Below are 22,458 nucleotides of genomic sequence, written 5' to 3'. Positions count from 1 at the left end.
AGCTCATGGCCATGAGCATCAATAAGGCGTTCCGCGCACCCTCTTCGTCAACCTCCAGATCCATTGATTTACCAAGAGTGACTATCATTTGTCAATGCACCATCATCTTCAAATCCATCAATGTTATGAATAATTAAAGACCAGATGCTTTTCTAGGCTGAATTTAAGCACCCGATGGAAACATCATTCCAAGAACTTATAATCAGCCTCACACAGTCCAGGTTGAACTTGGATCTCCAAAAATCATTGAGGGTGACAGCATTTTTATCAGAGGTCACTGCAAAGCAAATTGCAAACATTTTCTTTGTGTAGACTTTCATGAAGTTTGCTATCACTTGCTGGTCCATTGGTTGAAGAAGAGTGGGGTTGGGTGGCAAAAGTTTGACTTGGACAAAGTCAAATTGTGCCTCAAGAGATTGAACAAGGTTGGGATCGTGGCCTGGGACATTATCCAGCAGGAGCAGTGCCTTCACAGGAAGCTTATTTTTCTCAAGATAACTCTTCACTGAAGGACAGAAACTTCAAGCATCCATTCATTGAAGACATCTTGCAACTCAAAAGCCTTGTTGTTACTGCACCAAAACACTCTTACATTCCCTTGTTGACCTTTTGTGTTTACACAAGCAAAGGCTTCAGCTTAATCTCCAGAGGCATTGGAGAGTGAGCATATCTTTCGTAGACTTATGTCCAGGTAAACTAGCCTCATCCTTAGTAATGTACATTCTCCTTGGCATTCGCTTCCAGAAGAGGCCAGTTTCATCAGTGTTAAAAACCCTGGGGAAGATAACCCTCCTGATCAACAATCCCTTGGAATTCAATTTTAAAACCTCAGCTGCTTTTTATCAGCACTGGATGCCTCTCCATGCCTTTCAACACTTCTGATATTCGCCCCTTTTTTTTTTGAAGTGCTCGAACCAGCCTCTGCTAGCTTTAAAGTCTTCAAAGCACACAGCACTGCCACTGGTTGATTCAACTTTAACTTTCAAATTGTCATTGATCTGCTTAGCACATTTGCAGATATATTGTCTAGGCACTGTCACCCTTCATCTGCTTTTCCCTAATCCATATCAACAAAAGCCTTTCCATTTCCACAAAGTCTCTTCCCTTATCACCGATGTGGAATCATCACTAACTTTAACACTCTTTAGAATATCCTTTTGTTTAAGTATTGTAAAAATGGTTGTGGGGAAAACCATACTCACGTACTAATGCACTAATTTTTACTCCATGTTTTAGGAGCCATGGTTATTTATGCGCTTTAGGAGTCATGATTATTTAATTTTAATTTATTTAATTAATAAATTCAAAAATAACCACAAGTAAATTACTGTAATTATGTATAATTAACAGAAACACACTGCTTAAACAAGTGCATCAAACAGAAGATAAACTCTCCAAAGTACTGTAACACTTTGTAATCTTTGTTGAACAATAACAAAGACGCTAATTGGTTGAGAACAATCGTATGAGTGATGTTCCACCATCTGGAAATTTTCACCCTTGTATCATTCCAGCTATATTGGGAAGCCATCGGTTCCTGCAAATATCATTGGTCCTTAAAATAGAAGATCGTGTGGAAGGTATATTGGTTTCTGAGAATATCAGACACTGATGTCACCATAAGTCGAGGCTCCACTGTATTATAGTTGCAGTACAATGAAGATGCAGATAAATATCATATTTTGGACTTTTTAAATATTTTTTCATTTAAATTCATTATTCAATAAAATATAATTGCAGAAAATACTGTTTTAATGAAAATTTCACTTAACAAAGGTGATTACCCTTATTATTGCTTTGGAAGTCTTGTTTGAATGAAGTAATTCTATGTGAAAATAGTGAATGGTTAATACAGTAATCAAAGAATAAAAAAAAAACAAAAAAAAAAAACCAACTAGCATTTAAATAAAATAAATTTTCTGTTTATACTCCGGGACGACCAAACGGTCAGAGGAGTGCACAAGATATACAGAATACAAGAAACAGCACCGTATTCAGCAGTCACGGGCTTGAACCCCGGTCACTCAAGGCACGTGTACTTATGCACCCGCGCGCCTGACAAAAAGTGTATATTTTGGAAAAATGTAGTAGTAGTAGTGGCATGTGATGCAAGTGTATGAGCTTATGCAGCATCAGCCAAAAAAAAAAAAAAAAAAAAATTACAAAACAATTCCCTGTAAATGTTTGTCCTCCTTAAATTTATTTAACCTATCAAACTTGCACGACAGATGGAAATTTGTTCCAACAATTAACCATCCACTGGCTAAAGGCAAATTTCCACACATCTATTCTACATCACAAAAATTTTATTCACAAAATAAATTCAGTATGACAACTTCTATACTTTGTACATTTATGAATAATCATTGCTGAAATTCAGTTTATTTTCCCATCTACTTTATGCAGATGGTACAGTGTACTGGCACCTTTGCATAAAAAAAATAAAAGCTGAGATGATGGTGCAGTTTGTGAGATGACAGATTTATATACTGGTACTTCAGTGCCTTCTCCCTGAGTTTAAAACAAAAAAAAAAAAAAAAAAATCTAATTCAAATTTGGGGAAATATGAAAGAACAAATTGCACTAAAATTAACATATTAATAGAAGAAACTTCTATGTTTTGAAAATTCATAGAACTTATTTTGACAAATATTGACTCTATTAAAATTGACTAATATTCATTTGACATAAATTCCTGTACATTTGAATGATTCATGTCCCCACAAGAAGTTCAGTATAATTGGATCTTGTACTGTTTCACATCTTCATACTTTTATTAGCACTTTGCTGATATACTTTGATGTTTCTTGCAGAGATTTAAAGCTAGATAATTTATTGTTGGATGCTGAAGGATATGTGAAGATTGCAGACTTCGGACTTTGTAAGGAAGGAATGGGTTATGGGGATAGAACAGGTACCTTTTGTGGAACTCCAGAATTCCTTGCACCTGAAGTCCTGACAGAAACATCATATACAAGAGCTGTGGACTGGTGGGGATTGGGCGTGTTGATATTTGAAATGCTCGTCGGAGAGGTAGGATTTAACGAAGATGTAGTTAAAAGATATATCAATAATAACATATGCTGATGGTTTCTGACAAATTAAATTAAAAATATTAATGATAATTTTATTTTTTATTTTTAAACATTTTAAGCAAGGTGATTTATGGCCTCGAATAATACCTCGAAATAATACATTCCTGGAACTTGCGTTTAAGTAATATGCAAATAAAACTATTTTAAAGTATAGAATACATACTTTGCTCCTCATAAGAAGATGTTTAATTCCATAATTGCTCACAAAGAAAAATGAGTTGTGAATATTACTGGGCATATATACATTTCCGCTTGTATTTTGAAACATTTGTCGCATGCGCATGTGTGGAGAGAGACAGAACTGAAAATAGCAGCTATACTGGAAACAGTGACATTAAAAAACAAATTGCAAAATTACTCAAAATATACACAAAAATGTAGTGTGGAAAATTTATTCAGAGTAGATATAAATAATGACTGAAAATTGTTGTGGTGAGAGGACACACGGCTAATCTTAGAACTTATGTTGGAAGATTTTCAGATGTATTAGATGTAGATGCTTCCATTATGTCTTGCAGGTTGGTATGTCTTGTCCCTAGCAAAGTTGATTGGATGGTTCCCATTATTGTTGTCATCCCAGCAATATGGACAACTGCATGTGGTGAGGGGACCTCCCAGTGATGTTGCTGAGCTTCCAGGGTTACATCATTGGAATCTGGTGTGCTCAGCTGTGTATCATGACTCTCGTTTAAACTCAGAAAGGGGATCCTGGTGGATGAAGGCCCAACCCTAATACCTCCCTTTGGCCCCTGCTTCAACAAGACAGGAGTTCCCAAACCAGCCCAACTGTAATTAATCAGTAGGTTTTTACTGCTAGAGTTAACTGCATGCCATTAGGTATGATGCTGTAAGAGAACTTACCATCCAATTCGTGTACACAGTACCTGCTAGTTTGTGAGTGGGTCCCCTCATAGGGCTTTCTGGTAGGTGAGGTACTTAGGGCATTCTTCTTTTGGGGTCTCAACAATGCCCTTATCTAATCAATCAGATGATACAGACAATATCTGCAATAAGGCCTCTGAGGTTGGGATTATTCATACTACCAATTTTAAACACACACACCAACCATTTATGACTGATTGAATAATGAAATAAAATAAAATGATAAAAAAGACTGTAAAATAATATTTACAAAAAACTTAATTATTTACAAAAAACTGAAATATAACAAAAATAAAATAAGTAAATAAGTTAAAATACATTAAAATATAAATATAAAAGCGATAAAAACACTATTAGAGCTTTCGGAGGTGTCTACCTCCTTCCTCAGTAATAGTGAGACTTAAGCGACACATCCTTAAGTACCAGGTTCACGGCACACGTGGATGACCAGGCGCATACTCAGCATTCCTTTCACTTGTACCAGAACCGGAAGTGGTCTGGAGACATTGAAAATTAAAACGTTTATCTCTGGCCAAAACGACCGCCTCAAAAAGGGGGTGAAGCCTAACTCCCCTGTCTCTGTTCATGCTATTGTTACCAGAGGATCCAATCCACAGACTTTCCAGCCACTTGCGGTCCCAGAATCTATGCGCCCGGTCAAGGATGACAGCGTTGTTGGGAGGAGATCTGGTGTTGTTTTTCCCAATAGTGCTCGGCAATGGCGGATTTATTGAGCTCTGCGGTCCGTATCACTCGTGAATGCTCCCCCAGATGGTCCTTGAGACGCCGTCCTGTCTCCCCCACGTAACATTCCCCACAATCCGGGCATGTGATCTCATATACGATCCCACTACTAGAATCCCTAGTAATGGAGTCTTTGACCTGTGACACTACTGTGTGCAACCTCCGGCCCGGAAGCTGCACACAGCGTGTCTGAAAGTCGCGAAGCATCCTCGCAATGCGATCTGACAATCCCGGATAGTAGGGAACATACACTGTGGTAAGCGGTACAGGTGGAACCACCCGATTGGGCTCTTCCTCTCTGTTGTATTCATCAATGACCCTCTGGGGGTAACCGCACCTCATAAGATCCGTCGTGATTTGCCTAATTTCCTTCTCTCCCTCCTCAGGGGTACTGCAATGTGTTCTCGCCCTACCCAAAAGTGCTCTGGCCACACTATTTTAAGTTGAACAGTCTGTGCCGTCCTATAATGTGTGTGCTGGCCCCTACACATTGGTTTCCTATAAACCTTAGTTCTAAGTCTGGGGCCTTCCCTATATACCATTATGTCCAGAAATGGGAGAGTACCATCTGTGTCTATCTCAGAGGTGAATTTTATAAAGGGGGAGAAACCATTGAGAAACGAGACCACATCTTCCTCTCTCCCCTTCTTTACAATAGTGAACGTGTCATCAACTGTCATCAACATATCGTTTCCACTTACGCATAGGGAACTCCAATCTCGCGAAAACCCTATTCTCAAATTCCTCCATAGCCAGATTTGCAACAATTGCGCTGATGGGAGAACCCATGGCTGTGCCGTGAACCTGTTTATACATCACTCCTTGGAAAACCAAGGTTGTACTAGAAAGACATAGTTCAACAGCACCACATATATCTTCTATGTTTAGGTGGGATCTAGCACTTAAGGTATTATCCTTTTGTAAAGCCAACTTCACACATTCTACCCCATGTGCTATGGGGATACACGTAAATAATGATATAACATTTAATGACATCATCATCTCGTCCTCCCCTATTTCTTGACTCCTTACAAAGTTCACAAATTCCACTCTCCAATGACCAACGCGGACCGCCCCACAACCGGGGAAATCAGCTGCGCCAGATATTTTGATAAAGCATACGTAGGGCTACCAATGAAGGAAACTATGGGCCGTAATGGAACATTCTCCTTGTGTGTCTTAGGTAACCCATAAAATCTGGGCAGTCGACACCCTGTTGCATGCATGGACCAATACTTGTCCTTTGGAATCTTTTCCATTCTTAGCCAGGAAAGTAGCATCTTATTTACACACTGTTCTAAGCTAGCCAAGGGGTTTCTGTGGATAATCTTATAAGTACCACTATCACCTAATAAGTCTAACACTTTCTTGTGGTAATCTTCTTTGTTTAATACCACCGTTGATCTGCCTTTATCTGCTGGTAGGATTATGATATCTTCTTCCCGTTTAAGTTCTTCTAGTGCTTTCTTCTGTTTCGGGGTAAGATTCGGAGCAGCCGTTTTTGCTTGGCCCAGGATGGCGACAGCTTTAACACGAATTTGATTAGCAATATGTTCAGGTAATTTGCTAATTGCCCTCTCAATACCCATAGATGTTTCGGTAATTGGAGGTTTAGGGGGTAGCAATGCAAACTTAGGTCCAACAGCCAATAGTCTCTCTTGGTCTTGGGTTAACGATTTGCCACTTAAATTCTGAATAAAGTTGGAATGGTCGCTACCCCTAAATACAGTGGACTGCTCCTCTAATAACGTGTGAAACTTCCTAATATGTCTCTGTTTATATGAAAAGGTAATCCTATTCGTCCTCTCCAAAACTAACCTCTTTACACCTATCAGGTGTAGGGGGGACAATCTACTACTAATATCACCTAATGCTATATCAATCAATCTCCTACTATGTCTCAAGTCATCATGAAGTTTCTGAATCCATGTATTCAAAACCTTCTTTTGATACCATGTGATAATCCTGGAGAAACGGGCATCTTTAAATGGTGCCTTGATCCTAAATCCATGTGGCATAAGATTATGAGCCCTGCAACGGTAGGCAAACCTTAAGTGCTGTTTGGACTCGGCTATGCTGTATCTTTGGAACCTTCAGATGTGCCGCAAAACTGTATGGCCATAAACATTAACTAGGGAAAAACAACAGCAGATTCCCCCCAACAACGCTGTCATCCTTGACCGGGCGCATAGATTCTGGGACCGCAAGTGGCTGGAAAGTCTGTGGATTGGATCCTCTGGTAACAATAGCATGAACAGAGACAGGGGAGTTAGGCTTCACCCCCTTTTTGAGGCGTTGGTTTTGGCCAGAGATAAACGTTTTAATTTTCAATGTCTCCAGACCACTTCCGGTTCTGGTACAAGTGAAAGGAATGCTGAGTATGCGCCTGGTCATCCACGTGTGCCGTGAACCTGGTACTTAAGGATGTGTCGCTTAAGTCTCACTATTACTGAGGAAGGAGGTAGACACCTCCGAAAGCTCTAATAGTGTTTTTATCGTCTTTTTTTATCGCTTTTATATTTATATTTTAATGTATGTTAACTTATTTACTTATTTTATTTTTGTTATATTTCAGTTTTTTGTAAATAATTAAGTTTTTTTGTAAATATTATTTTACAGTCTTTTTTGTCATTTTATTTCATTTTATTTTATTTCATTATTCAATCAGTCATAAACGGTTGGTGTGTGTGTGTGTTTAAAATTGGTAGTATGATACAGACAAAACTGCTGTAAAAAGATCCAGAACTGAGGATACACTTCCATCAGTGAAACTGCATTTCCTCATATAAGCAAAAAGGCCTGTGTGCTCTGGATTCATATTCAATAAAGTATTGTGCCACAGAGCAAAACAGAAAAAAAATAAAATAACAGATTGCAGGTAAAAATACGTTTAATGCTTACTAGGAACAAAAAACACAGGTAAAAATACAGAAAAGTAATGCATAGCTTTCAGACGGGAGGACGTCCTTCATCATTTGTGACCATTAACGGTCACAACTGATGGATGTCCTCCTGTCTGAAAGCTATGCATTACTTTTCTGTATTTTTACCTGTGTTTTTTGTTCATAGTAAGCATTAAACATATTTTTAACCTGTTATTTTCTTTTCTTTCCATTTTGCTCTGTAGCACAATACTTTATTGAATGCTTTTCCTCATTCTCCATTCGTCAAGAGAACAGGCTATTGGGAAAATGTCACCCTTCTTTCAGAAAGGATTGGAAGAGTTGGCAGGATCTCCAAAATTTGTGACAAGGCTGCATTCTGGAGTCTTAGTTGAAGCTTCGTGTCTAAAATATGCCCTGCAAATCGTGAGATCCCATCAGTAGGGGAAATAACTATTGCTGTAACCCTACATAAAACTCTGAACTATTAAAATGGTGTCATATCAGAGTGGGATCTTCATGTCTCTGAAGAAGAGATCTGCTCTGAATTGAAAGATCAAGAAGTGACAGCTGTCGAGCAAATGTCAATAGGAAAAGATGGTAACCTCGTTCATACTCAAGTTTTCATTCAAAACAGGCTACTTAAACTGCCCATTATGGATTTATATTCCAAATCCACTGAGGTGTTTTTTAAGTGCCAAAAGTACAGCCACTAATAAACAGCCTGTCGTGGTAACCTGTCTGTGCTTGATGTACTGCCAAAGACTGCAAGAGCATGGAATTTTTGGCTTCAATGCCAATTCGTACAAATTGCAAATGAGAGCACCCTGCATACTTTCAAGCATGTCAGCAGTGAAAGGAAGAGAAATAAATTCACAAATTGAAAAGAGAACTGAACATTTTCTATTACTGCTGCTGCTTGGATGTGTTTCTTGCAGTAAACTCATCCAGCTAGTTTTTTTTTTTTTTTTTTTTTTTTTTTTTAGGAGCATTAGCAACTAAGGCCATATTGCTCCGGGATATGCGGTGGTCATTCCTTGACCTTTCCGCATCCTCCGTATTTGGTGGTGACGGGCTCGAACCCCGGTCTAATCAAGAAGCGTATGCTACGCACTGCTGCTCCTTCCCACCTGGCTACGGAGGCGCCGATCCAGCTAGTAAATAGCAGCAGGCCCTCATATACCCAGGAGGTTTCTGGCGAGTGTAACTTCAGAATACAATTGGAGATGACTGTACCACCACCAGAGTCATTTACTCCCATGCCTTCTACTTACTAAGCTTGCAACAACCCACCCAAAAGGACCAGTCAGTTGCCACTCCTTTCTCTGTGCTTCTTAATGCTCCAACAGTAATAAAAAGTGATTATTACCTTTTTGATAATCACCGTAATCCCCTGTAATACAGGAAAGAAGGTATCAGATAATTCAGTTCTTGGAACTCTTTGCCAAGGAAGGAATGGATACTGGATAGCATTGATACTTCCCCCCCCCCTACCAAAAAAGAAAAAAAATTCCAAGACAAAAAAACTAAGGCCTCAGCAAACAGATTCACAAAGCCCAAATAATTGCCAAGTTCATACAATGGAATTGCTGTGGATTCCAGTAGAATGTTGATGTCATGAAGACCCTCCTCCATATACACAAGCCAGTGTGTCTTTGTTTGAGGAGACATCTAAAGGCCCTACCTTACGTAACATCAGAGTAATACACAAAGACAGAATTAGGAGTGGAGTGGAGCTAGTCACAGTTGGAGTCACCATCCTTGTGGGCAACAATACCCCTTTCCAAGTAATCCGTCTTAAAACTACCATAGAGGCAGTAGTTGTAAGAGAGATTATATTTACCACCTGTACTCAACATCTCCCAGGCAAACCTTGATCTCATTGCACAACTGCCTGCTCCTCTTCTCTTACTAGAATATCACAATGGATTTAATACCCTCTGAAGTAGTGTACACACTAATATGGGGGGGGTCGTAAAATAGCAAATTTTGCCTATCTCTGCTCTCACCCCTTTCAAAACCAGATGGTTCTATTGTCACTTCAGCCAAGGATAAAGCTGTCCTACTAGCATCCCATTTTTCTTCCAACTCATGTATTAATGATCTTGGTAAAACACCTCCCACCATTCCTAGCATGCTTCATTCAATGCCGCCTGTGATCTTCTGTCAAAAGGATGTCCGAATGATTTTGACAAATTTTTATTCTAAGAAAGCTCCAGGTCCAGATGGTATTTCTCCACTTGTTTTCAAAACCTGTGTTACTGAATCTACTCCTGTTCTTTGTTTGCCTTTTTTCACTTTCTTATTCCAAAGGTGTTTTTCCTTCTGCTTGGAAATTTGCTCATATCCAGCCAGTTCCTAAAAAGGGTGAAAAACGTCCCATTGCAATTACTTCTACTCTTTCTAAAGTAATGGAGAAATCAATTAACCACCAACTCTTTAACTACCTAGAATCCTTCTGTCTGATCAACGATCGCTGTTGTTATTTGGTTTTTAGGAGCATTAGCAACTAAGGCCATAATGCTCTGGTGATATGCGGTGGTCATTTCCTGACCTTTCCGCATCTTCCGTATTTGGTGGTCACGGGCTCGAACCCTGGTCTAATCAAGAAGCATGTGCTACGCACTGCTGCTGCTGCTCCTGGCTACGGAGGTGCCTCAATGATCACCAATATGGGTTCCATCAGTGTCGATCCACTGGTGATATTCTGGCTTATGTTTCCCATTTATGGACAAATCCAATGGAAAAGGTCGGTAAAACATAAGCAGTTGCACTTGACATCTTAAAGGCTTTCGATTGTGTTTGGCAGAAAGGTCTTCTAAACACGCTTCGATCTTATAGTTTGCCAACCATTTTTTGTATTTAGTTATCCAGTTTTGTCTATGACCGCTCGCTGTTGGTGATGGTAGATGGCTCACGGTCTTCTAACTTCTCCACTAATGCTAGTGTCCCCCAAGGTTAAGTTCTTTCCCCCACTCTTTTCCTCTTGTATATTAATGATCTTCTTCCATCGACTGGAAATCCTATCCATAGTTTTGCCGATGATAGCACTTTGCATTCCACTTTCCAGTTTGAGAAACCTTGCCCTGCTCAATCAGCTTCAACTTCTGGAATATCCACTGCCAATTCCTTAAATGCCAATCTCCAGGTAATTCTCCAGTGGGGCAATGACACTTATTTGATTTCAATCCTTCTAAAACTCAAGCCTATCTTATATCTCGCCAAAAGGATTCTTCTGCTCCTATGCTTATCTTTGGTGATACTCTGATTTCTAGGCTAGATAATATATCTCTTTTGGGGATTACCCTGACTTCTAATCTCTCATGGCACAAGCACATTACAAATATTGCTTCCTCTGCTTCTAAAAAGTTTGGTTTTTCTTTTGCTCCTGGCATTACTTTTCTTCCAAACAGCTGTTCACTCTGTACAAATCATAAATCTGCCCTACCGTGGAATATTGTTCCCACATCTGGGGCAGTGCCTCCAAAACTTCTCTCAGGCTTATAGATTCCATTCAGAAAAGGATTGTTATGTTAATTAATGAGTCATCTCTGACAGAATCTCTCCACCCGCTGTCCATAGATGTACTGTTTCTGCTGCATGCCTTTTCTAGAGATACTTCCATGGGCACTGTTCTTTTGAATTGACTTCTATAATTCCTGCTCTCTCTTTCAAAACAGTCCGAACACATGCCGTCACCAACCAACATCCATTTTCTGTCCAACTTCAAACTCGCAGAACTAACTTTTCATCTTCCTCGTTTATTTATTCAACTGCTGTTTTCTGGAACAACCATCCTTCATACGTATTTCCTGATAGTCTACAGAATTTCAAGTCTAATGTCAACAAATATCTTCTTTTGTCTTTTCAACATCCATCCCAAGCATACTACTGAGTACTATATGTTCTAATAACTCTTGTTTGGGGTTTTCATTAAAAAAAAAAAAAATATATATATATATTATAGTTTGATTGCTTAGATTAATTAAATTTTGGTGTCTATTTTCTAAGCAAACACCACATAAAAGCGGCCACACTTATTAATAACAAAAATCAAATATCAATATCAAAATACCTAAATTAAGGTCCGGATCTCTTACGCTCAGAGGAGGCTCGTCCTCTGACCGCACTATAATCCGGCTTCCTATATTAACCCACCCTTCAAAATAAAAAATAAAAAATTAATTTGTGTGTAACGAGACGCAAGGTAACATTCACTTTACAGGAGGCTGTAAATATGTAAATAGCTATCCCCGAGGACAAAACGGGCTGTTATGCCTTAGAAAAGCTATACCGGCCCAGTCCAAAGGGATAGCAAACCAACTTATGTAAATAACAAAAAATAATGCTTGTAAATAAAATACAACCAAATCACGTTATTTTCAAATTAATGTTCACCACGGAGTTAAAACGGAAACACCCCCCCCCCCAACCCAGCCCGCACCCCGGCTGACGTAGGAATCAACCCACTCATCGGATGACTTGCAAAAATATCACCCTGCAACAATAGACGCGACTGCGCACTCAAAACCAAACCAGGGCTAACCCCTCATTTACTGAAAGACCACCACCGGACAGATAAGTATAGCTCCACTCGTTTATTCCGATAATTACCCGTTGGGCTTTGTTTCTCCTCTACCAGTTTGCCGAATCCTAAATTAGGTATTAAAAAATTTTCAAAAATTAAAATTAAACTGAAAGACAAATTGACATAAAACTATCCTTTTTCAATGAATTAAATAATCTAAAGGAGAAAAATAATCTCACTAATAAGGCAAAACTGATAAGGAGTTAACAGAAACGGGTAATTATGAGACATTCCTTTAAAACTGGCTATCGATCCGCTCAAAGCCCCTGATGAAGTAGCGGATAGATGACCAGGTAAGGGAATGTTAGTTAGTATTGATTAATATTATTAATTAAAGTTAAATAATTAGAATTATAACTAACTTCTTTAGTTATTATATAATTTGAACACCACCACCACAGACCCCTAGGAATAGGTTAGACTTAAAACGCTAACAAAATCTCCTGTTCAGGATACACCTAATACCCTATAGAAAATAGACACCAAAATTTAACTAATCTAAGCAATCAAACTAAAATATATCAAGCACGTATAATAGTCCAATTGCCTATGGCAATGACATTAACGTAGCAAGGGACAAATTAAAAACAATCAATTAGACACTAACTAAAATAATAAAAACACATATATATATATATATATATATATATATATATAAAATTATTTTAATGTTATGTGCAAATCTTTAATTTAACTTATGCCAATAATGAAAATACCGTGCCTGGGAGCGATGTATGTTGAATAAAGGGGGGAAGAACGGAAAAGAGTAACGTTATAAACAAAGTGCGAATTTGGAAAAATGCAAAATTTGAAAAGAACGACCAAGGTAGAAATAACAGATTTTTGAAAAGAAATAGCATTGCAGTATCTTTCATAATTTCTGTGTCTTCTTCAGAGGTCATCCACCTAAATTATGAAAAAGAACAGCAATACTCTTACTTCTGTTTCTGACATGTTCTGTATGTCAAAAAACACGTGTACGCGGACACGTTGTAAAAAATAATTCTGTATTCATTCAGAACATCCATGTTCTGTATGTTATACTTTGGCATAATATTTTGGCTTAACTTGTATTTTATTTATTCAAAATTTATATTCTAAATTATTTTTTACAACGTGTCCGCGTACACGTGTTTTTTGACATACAGAACATGTCAGAAACAGAAGTAAGAGTATTGCTGTTCTTTTTCATAATTTAGGTGGATGACCTCTGAAGAAGACACAGAAATTATGAAAGATACTGCAATGCCATTTCTTTTCAAAAATCTGTTATTTCTACCTTGGTCGTTCTTTTCAAATTTTTCATTTTTCCAAATTCGCACTTTGTTTATAACGTTACTCTTTTCCGTTCTTCCCCCCTTTATTCAACATACATCGCTCCCAGGGTACACGGTATTTTCATTATTGGCATAAGTTAAATTAAAGATTTGCACATAACATTAAAATAATTTTCTATATATACATTATGGTTGTAGGGTACCTTTGCTCTTGCAGTGTCCCTGATCCATAATTCATATTATTGATATTTCATTTTATCTCTATTCAAATTCAAATCCATTTTCTTTATTTACTTAATTTTAATTTTTTATTCATAATTATATATATATATATATATATATATATATACAGTTAGTCCTCATATAACACGTGTTTATACTACACGAATTCGATCATACAAAATTTATAAATAGGGTAACGGTATTGTGTATAACATGAACCAAATTCGCTTATGCATGATTCATCTTTGTGTTTACAAGAAATGGCAGTCAAACGCGGAATCACCCCAACTGAACGCAACACGATAGCAATGAAGAGAAGATTCTGAAAAAGTATTTTGTTTTTTATATCAGTGAAGGGGAAACATTTCACCATAGTAACGTAAAAACCCACACAATTCCAGCTATCTGTATTATCGCAAATGCAATTAGATTGAGTTTACTACCACTTTATAACAGATTCCACTAGCAGAATAGCAACTGGAAATTGTTTTTATTGTTTTATGGTAGTGATCTCCAGAAATGTGCTTATTAAAATGTGAGCTAGTTAGCTGTTAATGTGTCTCTGCCTTTACGGCGTTGTTTATTCAGTTTTTTTTTTTTTATGTGAACCCCAAACATGAGAGGTATTAGAACGTATAGTACTTAATACCGTGCTTGGGTTGGAGGTTGACAAGACGAAAGAAGATATATGTTGACACTGGACTTGAACTTCTGTAGATTGTAATTTTCAGGAAATACGTATGAAGGAAGGTTGTTCCAGAAAACAGCAGTTGAATGAATAAATGAGGAAGATGAAAAGTTGGTTCTGTGGGTTTGAAGTTGGACAATAAATGGATGTTGGTTGGTGGCGGCACGTGTTTGGACTGTTTTGAAAGAGAGAGAGCGGGAATTATAGAAGCCAATTCAGAAGAACAGTGCCCATGGAAGTATCTGTAGAAGAGGCATGCCAGCAGAAACAGTACGTCTATGAGAAAGCGAGTGGAGAGACTCTGTTAGAGATGAATCATTAATTACCCTAACTGCCCTCTTCTGAATGGAATCAAGAAGCCTGAGAGGTTTTGGGGGCACCACCCCAGATGTGGGAACAATATTCCATGGCAGGGCGGATTTGCGATTTATACAGAGTGAGCAGCTGTTTGGAAGAAAAGTAACGCCGAGAGCAAAAGAGAAAACCAAGTTTTTTAGATGCAGAGGAAGCAATATTTGTAATGTGCTTGTGCTAAGAGAGATTAGAAGTAAGTCTAATCCCCAAAAGAGATATATCATTTTGCCTAGAAATCGGAGTGTCACTAAAGATAAGCATAGGAGCAGAAGAATCCTTTTTGCGAGATATAAGATGAGACTGAGTTTTAGAAGGGTTGAAATCAACTAAGCTGTCTTTGCCCCACTGGAGAATTACCTGAAGATCGGCATTTAAGGAATTGGTAGCAAATTTTCGAGATGTTTAAGCTGATTGAGCAGGACAAGATTTCTCAAAATGGAAAATTGAATGCAATGTGCTATCATCGGCAAAACTATGGATAGGATTTCCAGTCAATGGAAGAAGGTCATTAATATACAAGAAGAAAAGAGTGGAGGAAAGAACTGAACCTTGGGGCACACCGACATTAGTGGAGAAGTTAGAAGACAGTGAGCCATCTACTATCACCCCCAGTGAGCGATCAGAGAGAAAACTGGATAACCAATTACTAAAAACAGTTGGCAAACCATAAGATGGAAGCTTGTTTAGAAGACCTTTATGCCAAACACGATCGAAAGCCTTTGAGATGTCAAGAGCAACTACTTGTGTTTCACCGAACCTTTCCATTCAATTAGTCCATAAATGGGTAACATAAGCCAGAATATCACCAGTGGATCGACACTGACGGAATCCATACTGGCGATCGTTGAACAGACCGAAGGTTTCTAGGTAGTTTTTAAGAGTTGGCAGTTGATTGATTTCTCCATTACTTTAGAAAGAGTAGAAGTAATTGCAATGGGACGATAATTGGATGGGAGGGATTTGTTACCCTTTTTTAGGAACTGGCTGGATAGGAGCAAATTTCCAAGCAGAAGGAAGAACACCTTTGGAATAAGAAAGTGAAAAAAGGCGGCAAAGAATAGGAGTAAGTTAAGGAGCACAGGTTTGAGAACAATTGGAGAAATACCATCAGGACCTGGAGCTTTCTTAGCATCAAGATTCATCAAAATCCTTCTGATATCCTTTTGACGGAAGACCACAGGAAGCAGTGAATGGAGCGTGTTGGGAATGGTGGGAGGTGTTTTACCAAGATCATTAATACATGAGCTGGAAGAAAAATGGGATGCTAGCAGGTCAGCTTTATCCTTGACTGAAATGACAACAGAACCATCTGTTTGGACAGAGGTGGGAGTAGAGATGGGCAAAAGTTGCGGCCAATAGCTTTGGCAAGAGACCAGAATGCTCAGCTACCATTAGGGCAAGATGCAAGTTTTCTACTCTTAGCCTGTTCAAACTCTAGTTTGGACTGATTAATAACTGCTTTACAATTGTTGCGAGCTTTGGTGTAGGCAGAAAATGAAACTGAAGAATTAGAAACAAGCCAATTACGATATGCAACATTCTTCTCTTGAACAGCCTTAACACATTTATTGGAAAACCAAGGTTTAGATAAAGGACAAGATTTTACAGTGGAGTGTGGGATAAAGGATTCCATTCCTGCAAGAATAATTTCACTGACACGATCTGAGCAAACATTGACATCAGAAGTTTGAAACAGTAATCCGACCAAGGAAAAGAAGAAAACAAGTCTTGCTGGTCATCCCATTTTTTGCATTCTTGTAATGCCAAACAACACGAGGTTGGGTATAGCCATGAGATAAAGGTTCCATTGGAGAAGAGACAATCACCAAGTTGTGATCTGAAGTGCCTAAAGGACCTCTCACTTCGACTGTGTACTTAAAAGGGTTGTTTGTGAGAAAAAGATCAAGAGTATTGGCTGTATGATTAGGATTGTCCGGTATTCTTGTAGTTAAATGAACAATCTGTGCTAGGTCATTAGTAATTGCAAAAGCCTCATCATCTCGACCTGCTGGATCGGTGTGACTAGAAAACGGAAGCCAGCTGGAGTTGTGAACATTAAAATCACCAAGGAAAATTACCTCACTGTTAGGAAAGTTGGACTGGAGAAAGTCAAGTTGCAAAGAGAGGAAGTCAAAGAGCTCCAAGTAATTAGTGGAGTTGGGAGAACAGTAGAGACCACAGATGAATTTGACACAATGAGGTAGAGAGATTTTAAGCCAGAGAAGATCAAAGAGAGGAGATTCCAAATTGCCAAGTCTCTGACAGGGAATATCAGAACGGACATATGCACAAGTACCACCTTTGAGGCGAAAGGAATCGTACAGCGAATAATTTTGGCATCTGAGATGAGCAGTAGTTGAATCAACCGATAACTGAGATTCCGTCAGAAAAAGTACATGGGGTTTGGCAGACTGCAAGTGGAAATGGACATTGCACAGCTTTGTTTATGTGTATAAAGCGTGCCTCCTCATTTTGTAATTGTGCTTTGTTCCCTAAAAATGAGTAAAATACTTAAAAGGTATGAAAAGGAAGCATCCTGTTGAAGACACTACAGATTCAGAGAGAAAAAGAAAAGCAATATTGATAGACAGAGGCGGACTGGGTCAAAAATTCTTACCCAGGAAAATTAGCGGCCTCATGCTAGTGTTTATGGCCAGTCCGCCTTTGTTAGAGAAAAAATATGAAATTGTGAAACACTTTGAGCGAAATGAAAGAACATGTGATATTGCATGTGCTACAGGCCTAAATGGGGCAATGCCGAGAATTAGAAAGAATGCAGAGAAAATAAAAACTTTTATACCAGGAACAACTCAAAGTGTAATGAAATCCATTAGATCAAGACACAGAATTGGAAGAGATGGAACAGCTGCCATCTGCTTGTATAGAAAATCAAACAAAGAGAAAGTTTGCTTATGATAGAAGCAAAAGCATTAGCAATATTTTATTACGGTTATTTATTGGATTTGGTAATGATTTGGTTACAAATGTGTGTTCAATCTCGGGTGGTCGTCACCTAACCCTATTTTTCCCATTGGGCCTGTTATTTATATTGCACAAGGGTTTCTAGGAACACAACTATCGTGCTATATGAGGACTGACTATATATTTATTTAAGTATGTGGGAATAGATGGAGTGAAAATTATACGAAGTGCTAGTAACTAGAAGGGTAAGGATAGTAGAAAAAGAAGTATATTAGATATGTAAAAGGTGACAGAATGTTAATATCCTAAAGTTTATGATGAATTAAGAAAAAAATTATGGGCTGAATTTCAAAGCCAATAGGAGGTGAGTGAACTGTGAAGTAAAATTATTAGTAATAAGGTAAAATACAAAAAAAATACAATAAAAAATTCTAATGCTCTCATCAGATATGGGGACATATTTCGATAAAAGTCGAATACAGGTAAGGTAAATATACAGAATCTGATGTCAGCTGAAGTAAATATTGTGTAGTCCCCTGATATAATACCTGACCATGTATCAATATTTACTTCAGCTGACGTCAGATTCTGCATATTTGCGTTACCTGTATCCAACATTTTATTTAAATGTGTCCGCCCATATCTGATGACAGCTTTACCATTTTTTTATTTTATCTTATTTTTATTTTATTTGTATTGTATTTTACCTTATTATTAATAATTTTACTTCACAGTTCACTCGCCTTTTATTGGCTTTGTAATTCAGCCCATAATTTTCTTAATTCATCATAACTTTTAGGATATTAACATTCTTTCAACTTTTACATATCTACTATACTTCTTTAACGGTTTATGGACCTGGGATACTGCTAATTTTTTTTTTCTTTTTTTTTATATATATATATATATATATATATATATATATATATACAGTAAATCCCCACTATTCGCGGTATCTGTATTCGCAATCGCCGATTTAATATAAAATGAAACCTAAAAAAAAAAATATGAATTTTAAAGCGCTGTGAATATTTTCCGCCATAAAAAAACATGGGCGTGGCTAAAATGATCTTTCCCGGTCAAAACAGCGCTCAGTGGGTGGGGGGAGAAAATCGCGAGCGTGGATGTTTCTCGCTAATCCTTGTTCAGTGTGTGTTATGCGCTTGTCATGGAAGGTTTCGTCGTTTGCTTTTAATTTATATGCTTATAAATTGAATAAACTTATCAATTTATAAATTGATATGCTTACAAAAATGATAAATCTACCGTTTTGCAGTTAAAACAGACTTTTCCAGTGTGTTAATGGAAGAAAGTGACTTTATTGTGGACAAGTCCTTTCTAACCTGTACAAAAATATGGCTACGAATAACAAGGGAAATGTGAAAATATCAAAGGTGATGACATTAGCGAATAAAATTGAGCTATTAGACAAAATTTCTAATGGTGAAAGTGTCTCCTCAGTGGCAAAACATTATAAAATCAATGAGTCAACAGTACGATCAATCAAAAAATCGGAAGCAAATCCGCCGTAGTGTCCGTGAAAACGTGCTAATTGCCTCAAAAATTTGCTCTGTAACTCGTGAAGTTAAATTAGAAAAAATGGAAAAGGCTTTAAATCTGTGGATAGAAGACCGAACTCAAAATAAAATTCTGTTAAGTTCACTCATCATTCGTGAAAAGGCAAAACTCCTTTATCAACACTTTAGCGTAACTGGTGATAGCACTGGCGGGATAACTTTTTTAGCTAGAAAAGGCGCTGGTTTGAAAGATTTGTTTGAAATTTCTAATAAATATTACATTTAATATTAACTTGTTTCTTATTTTCATTTCGATGCCATATGCTTGCATTTCACTATGTACTGTCTATGTACATAGTCATATTATGAAGGTACATATAATACATACATAGACAAAATTTTAGACTAGTTTTTCTTATATATTTCATACTTTGGAATGGAACCCCTTTATTGCTATGGGAGCCATAACTCACTATTCACGTTTTCGGTATTCTTGACATTTCTCAGGAACATAACCCCCGCGAATAGCGGGGGTTTACTATATATATATATATATATATATATATATATATATATATATAGAGACACACACACACACACACACACACACACACACACACACATACACACACACACACACACACACACACACACACAGGGTGTTTATAGATGGTGGGAACACTTTCAGTGATTTATTGCACAAAGACTAGGACAGATATCAGTGTCATATACATAACTTGTGAAAGGGAAAATGTCAAATGTTTTTTTTTACATCACATCACTTCACAACGATTCGATGTGGGAACCACGTGTTACACGACAAATGTCTGCACGGTAATTGAACTCTTGAAATACCCTGTCCAGCATATCCTGGGTGACTGTGGTGGTAGCTTCTTCTGTTCTCTGCTTCAGCTCCTGGATGTCACGTGGCAAAGGTGGTACATAAACACGATCCTTTATGTAGCCCCACAAGAATAGATCACACGGAGTTAAGTCCGGTGTTCTCGGCGCCCATTTCAAGAAACATTCATCCGTGTGTGTGTGTGTGTGCGCGTGCGTGCGTGTGTGTGTGTGTTCGTGTGTTCAGGGTGTCTTAAAAACACACGGCATAACTTCAGGAATGAGTTCCTCATATGTAGACAATAAAAATATTTTATATCAACATAGTTCGGGAAATGCTTGGTTTCCAAGTTTTGAAGGTCTGTCTATGACACTAAACTGTTCACATCACCTTATGGTAATTGTTCAAAATGTCCACCTTCTGTCTGAATACAGGCCTCACATCGACGTCTCATGGACTCGTGAAGACGATGCCAAATTCCTGACATGTTTCGTATTGTCTCACAACATGCCACAATTCGATTGCTAAGAGTTTCCACATCAGCTACCGGAGTCAAATACACCAATGACTTTAAATGACTCAAAGAAGAAATCTAGTGGGTTTAAATCAGGTGAGCTTGGAGGCTGGGCAGTTGGTCCACCTCGTCCTTCAGGTAATTGCAGACTAGGTGGCTGAAATGTGCGTGAGCGTCATCGTGCATAAAATATGCTTGTTGACAAATGATCAGTGCTGTGTCATCCAAGAAATCAGGAATGTTGTTTTTCACAAAGTTTCTGTACGCCTGCCCTGTGAGTTTGTTTGGAAGTACATGGGGCCCAAATAACTTATCACCAAAAACACCCGCCCAGATGTTGAGGCTCAACCACTGTTGGTGATGTTTGTTTGTTTGTTATTTGGTTTTTAGGAGCATTAGCAACTAAGGCCATATTGCTCTGGAAATATGCGGTGGTCATTCCCTGACCTTTCTGCATCCTCAGTATTTAGTGGTGACGGGCTCAAATCAAGAAGTGTTTACTACCTGGTCTAATCAAGAAGTGTTTACTACGCACTGCTGCTCCTTCCCACCTTGCTAAAGAGGCGCGTCAATTGTTGTTGGTGATGTGATGGAAGAATTGCATGTGGGTTTTCCTCAGCCCATACATGCTGATTGTGAAAGTTTTGGATTCCGTCTCGTGTGAACTGTGCTTCATCTGTGAATATCACTAAGGCTGGAAAGTGAGGAGTTGTACCACACTGCTGCAAGAACCACTGGCAGAACATTACTCGCGCAGCTTAATCTGCTGTTGACAAGGCCTGTACCCATTGCAGATGGTAAGGATACGGTTGGTGTTCTCGCAACACTCTCTAAATAGTCAAATGTTGAACAGCCAGTTGCATTGCTATTCTGCATGTGCTCATTCCAGGAGTGGCATGCACAACATCCAAAACATCCAAAATCTCCTCCTCTACTTCAGGAGTCATAGATCTTGGTTGTCCTTTGTCGGCAGCACGAGGTGTAAAAGTCTCATGTTCACAAAGGCCGGCGATGGATACCTACAAATATTTTCATGTCTGGACATCTTCATTCTGGGAACCTTTCTTTGGTACAAACGACGAACCTCCAGAGCATTGCCGTCTGCCAAACCATACGTAAAGTGCATATCCGCTTGCTCCTGATTTGAGTACATGGTCAGAATGGAAAACCACCAGATTCTTTCAGTAATATGTGACGAAGGAAATCACCTGCGGGATGTAAGACATTCCGGTTAATAACTCGGGAACCAAGCATTTCCGGAACTACGTTGATATAAAATATTTTTATTGTCTACATATGAGGAACTCATTCCTGAAGTTATTTATGCTGTGTATTTTTGAGACACCCTGTATATATAGATCTTGCCACAGAAATCTTGAAAATAGATGGCAGGGCCCTACCAGAGTACTTAAATAATCTAGTGGGTGCCTGACCTGCCTCCTTGTCGCAAAGTGTGGGTAATGGTGGGTCCCAATAGGAGCCCAATGGCTAACACTACACGACAAACCACTCCCCACACTTTAAATCTCTGGACTCCACAGACACAATGCTGGGATGGGGGAAACCCCCAGTACCATCAGACAACTAACACACTTTACACTTTACTTGCACAGAAGGTCCCAGGAATTGATACGCCCTGTGAATAAAGGCTGCCTGCACAGTTAAATCCTTGGCCCTTTATTCTGGAACATTTGTTCCAGACAGATTTCTGGCCGTGGATCTGGGCCCTGTGGAAAGCCTGTCCTTTGCAAATGACATTTTTCTTGTAAAAGGTAACGTGCGAGTGGTTCTAGAGCAAAGATCAAATGCTGCACTTTTACAGCCACAGGAGTGGATACAAATGCACATGCTCAAAATATGCCTGAAAAAACCAAACAAATACTTCTAAAAGGCAATTTGGACATAAGAAGACATCCACAAATTAAAATTAAC

The 22,458-nt window shown here is 38.4% G+C and overlaps 1 protein-coding gene across 1 annotated transcript in view; it reads left to right on the top strand.

Moving 5' to 3' along the window:
• Pkn (serine/threonine-protein kinase N) overlaps positions 1 to 22,458 on the top strand; it is a 718,384-nt gene that overhangs the window by 549,769 nt on the left and 146,157 nt on the right. The window contains exon 17 of the mRNA XM_090368665.1: positions 2,814 to 3,033. Coding sequence (XP_090224791.1) covers positions 2,814 to 3,033 — 220 coding nt within the window. The remainder of the gene's footprint in view (positions 1 to 2,813; positions 3,034 to 22,458) is intronic.

This window comes from Mastigoproctus giganteus, chromosome 2 (genome assembly GCF_048544385.1).
Source record: "Mastigoproctus giganteus isolate SK-2022 chromosome 2, ASM4854438v1, whole genome shotgun sequence".
Classification (NCBI taxonomy): Eukaryota; Metazoa; Arthropoda; class Arachnida; order Uropygi; family Thelyphonidae; genus Mastigoproctus; species Mastigoproctus giganteus.
This window is presented reverse-complemented; position numbering and strand designations above follow the sequence as displayed.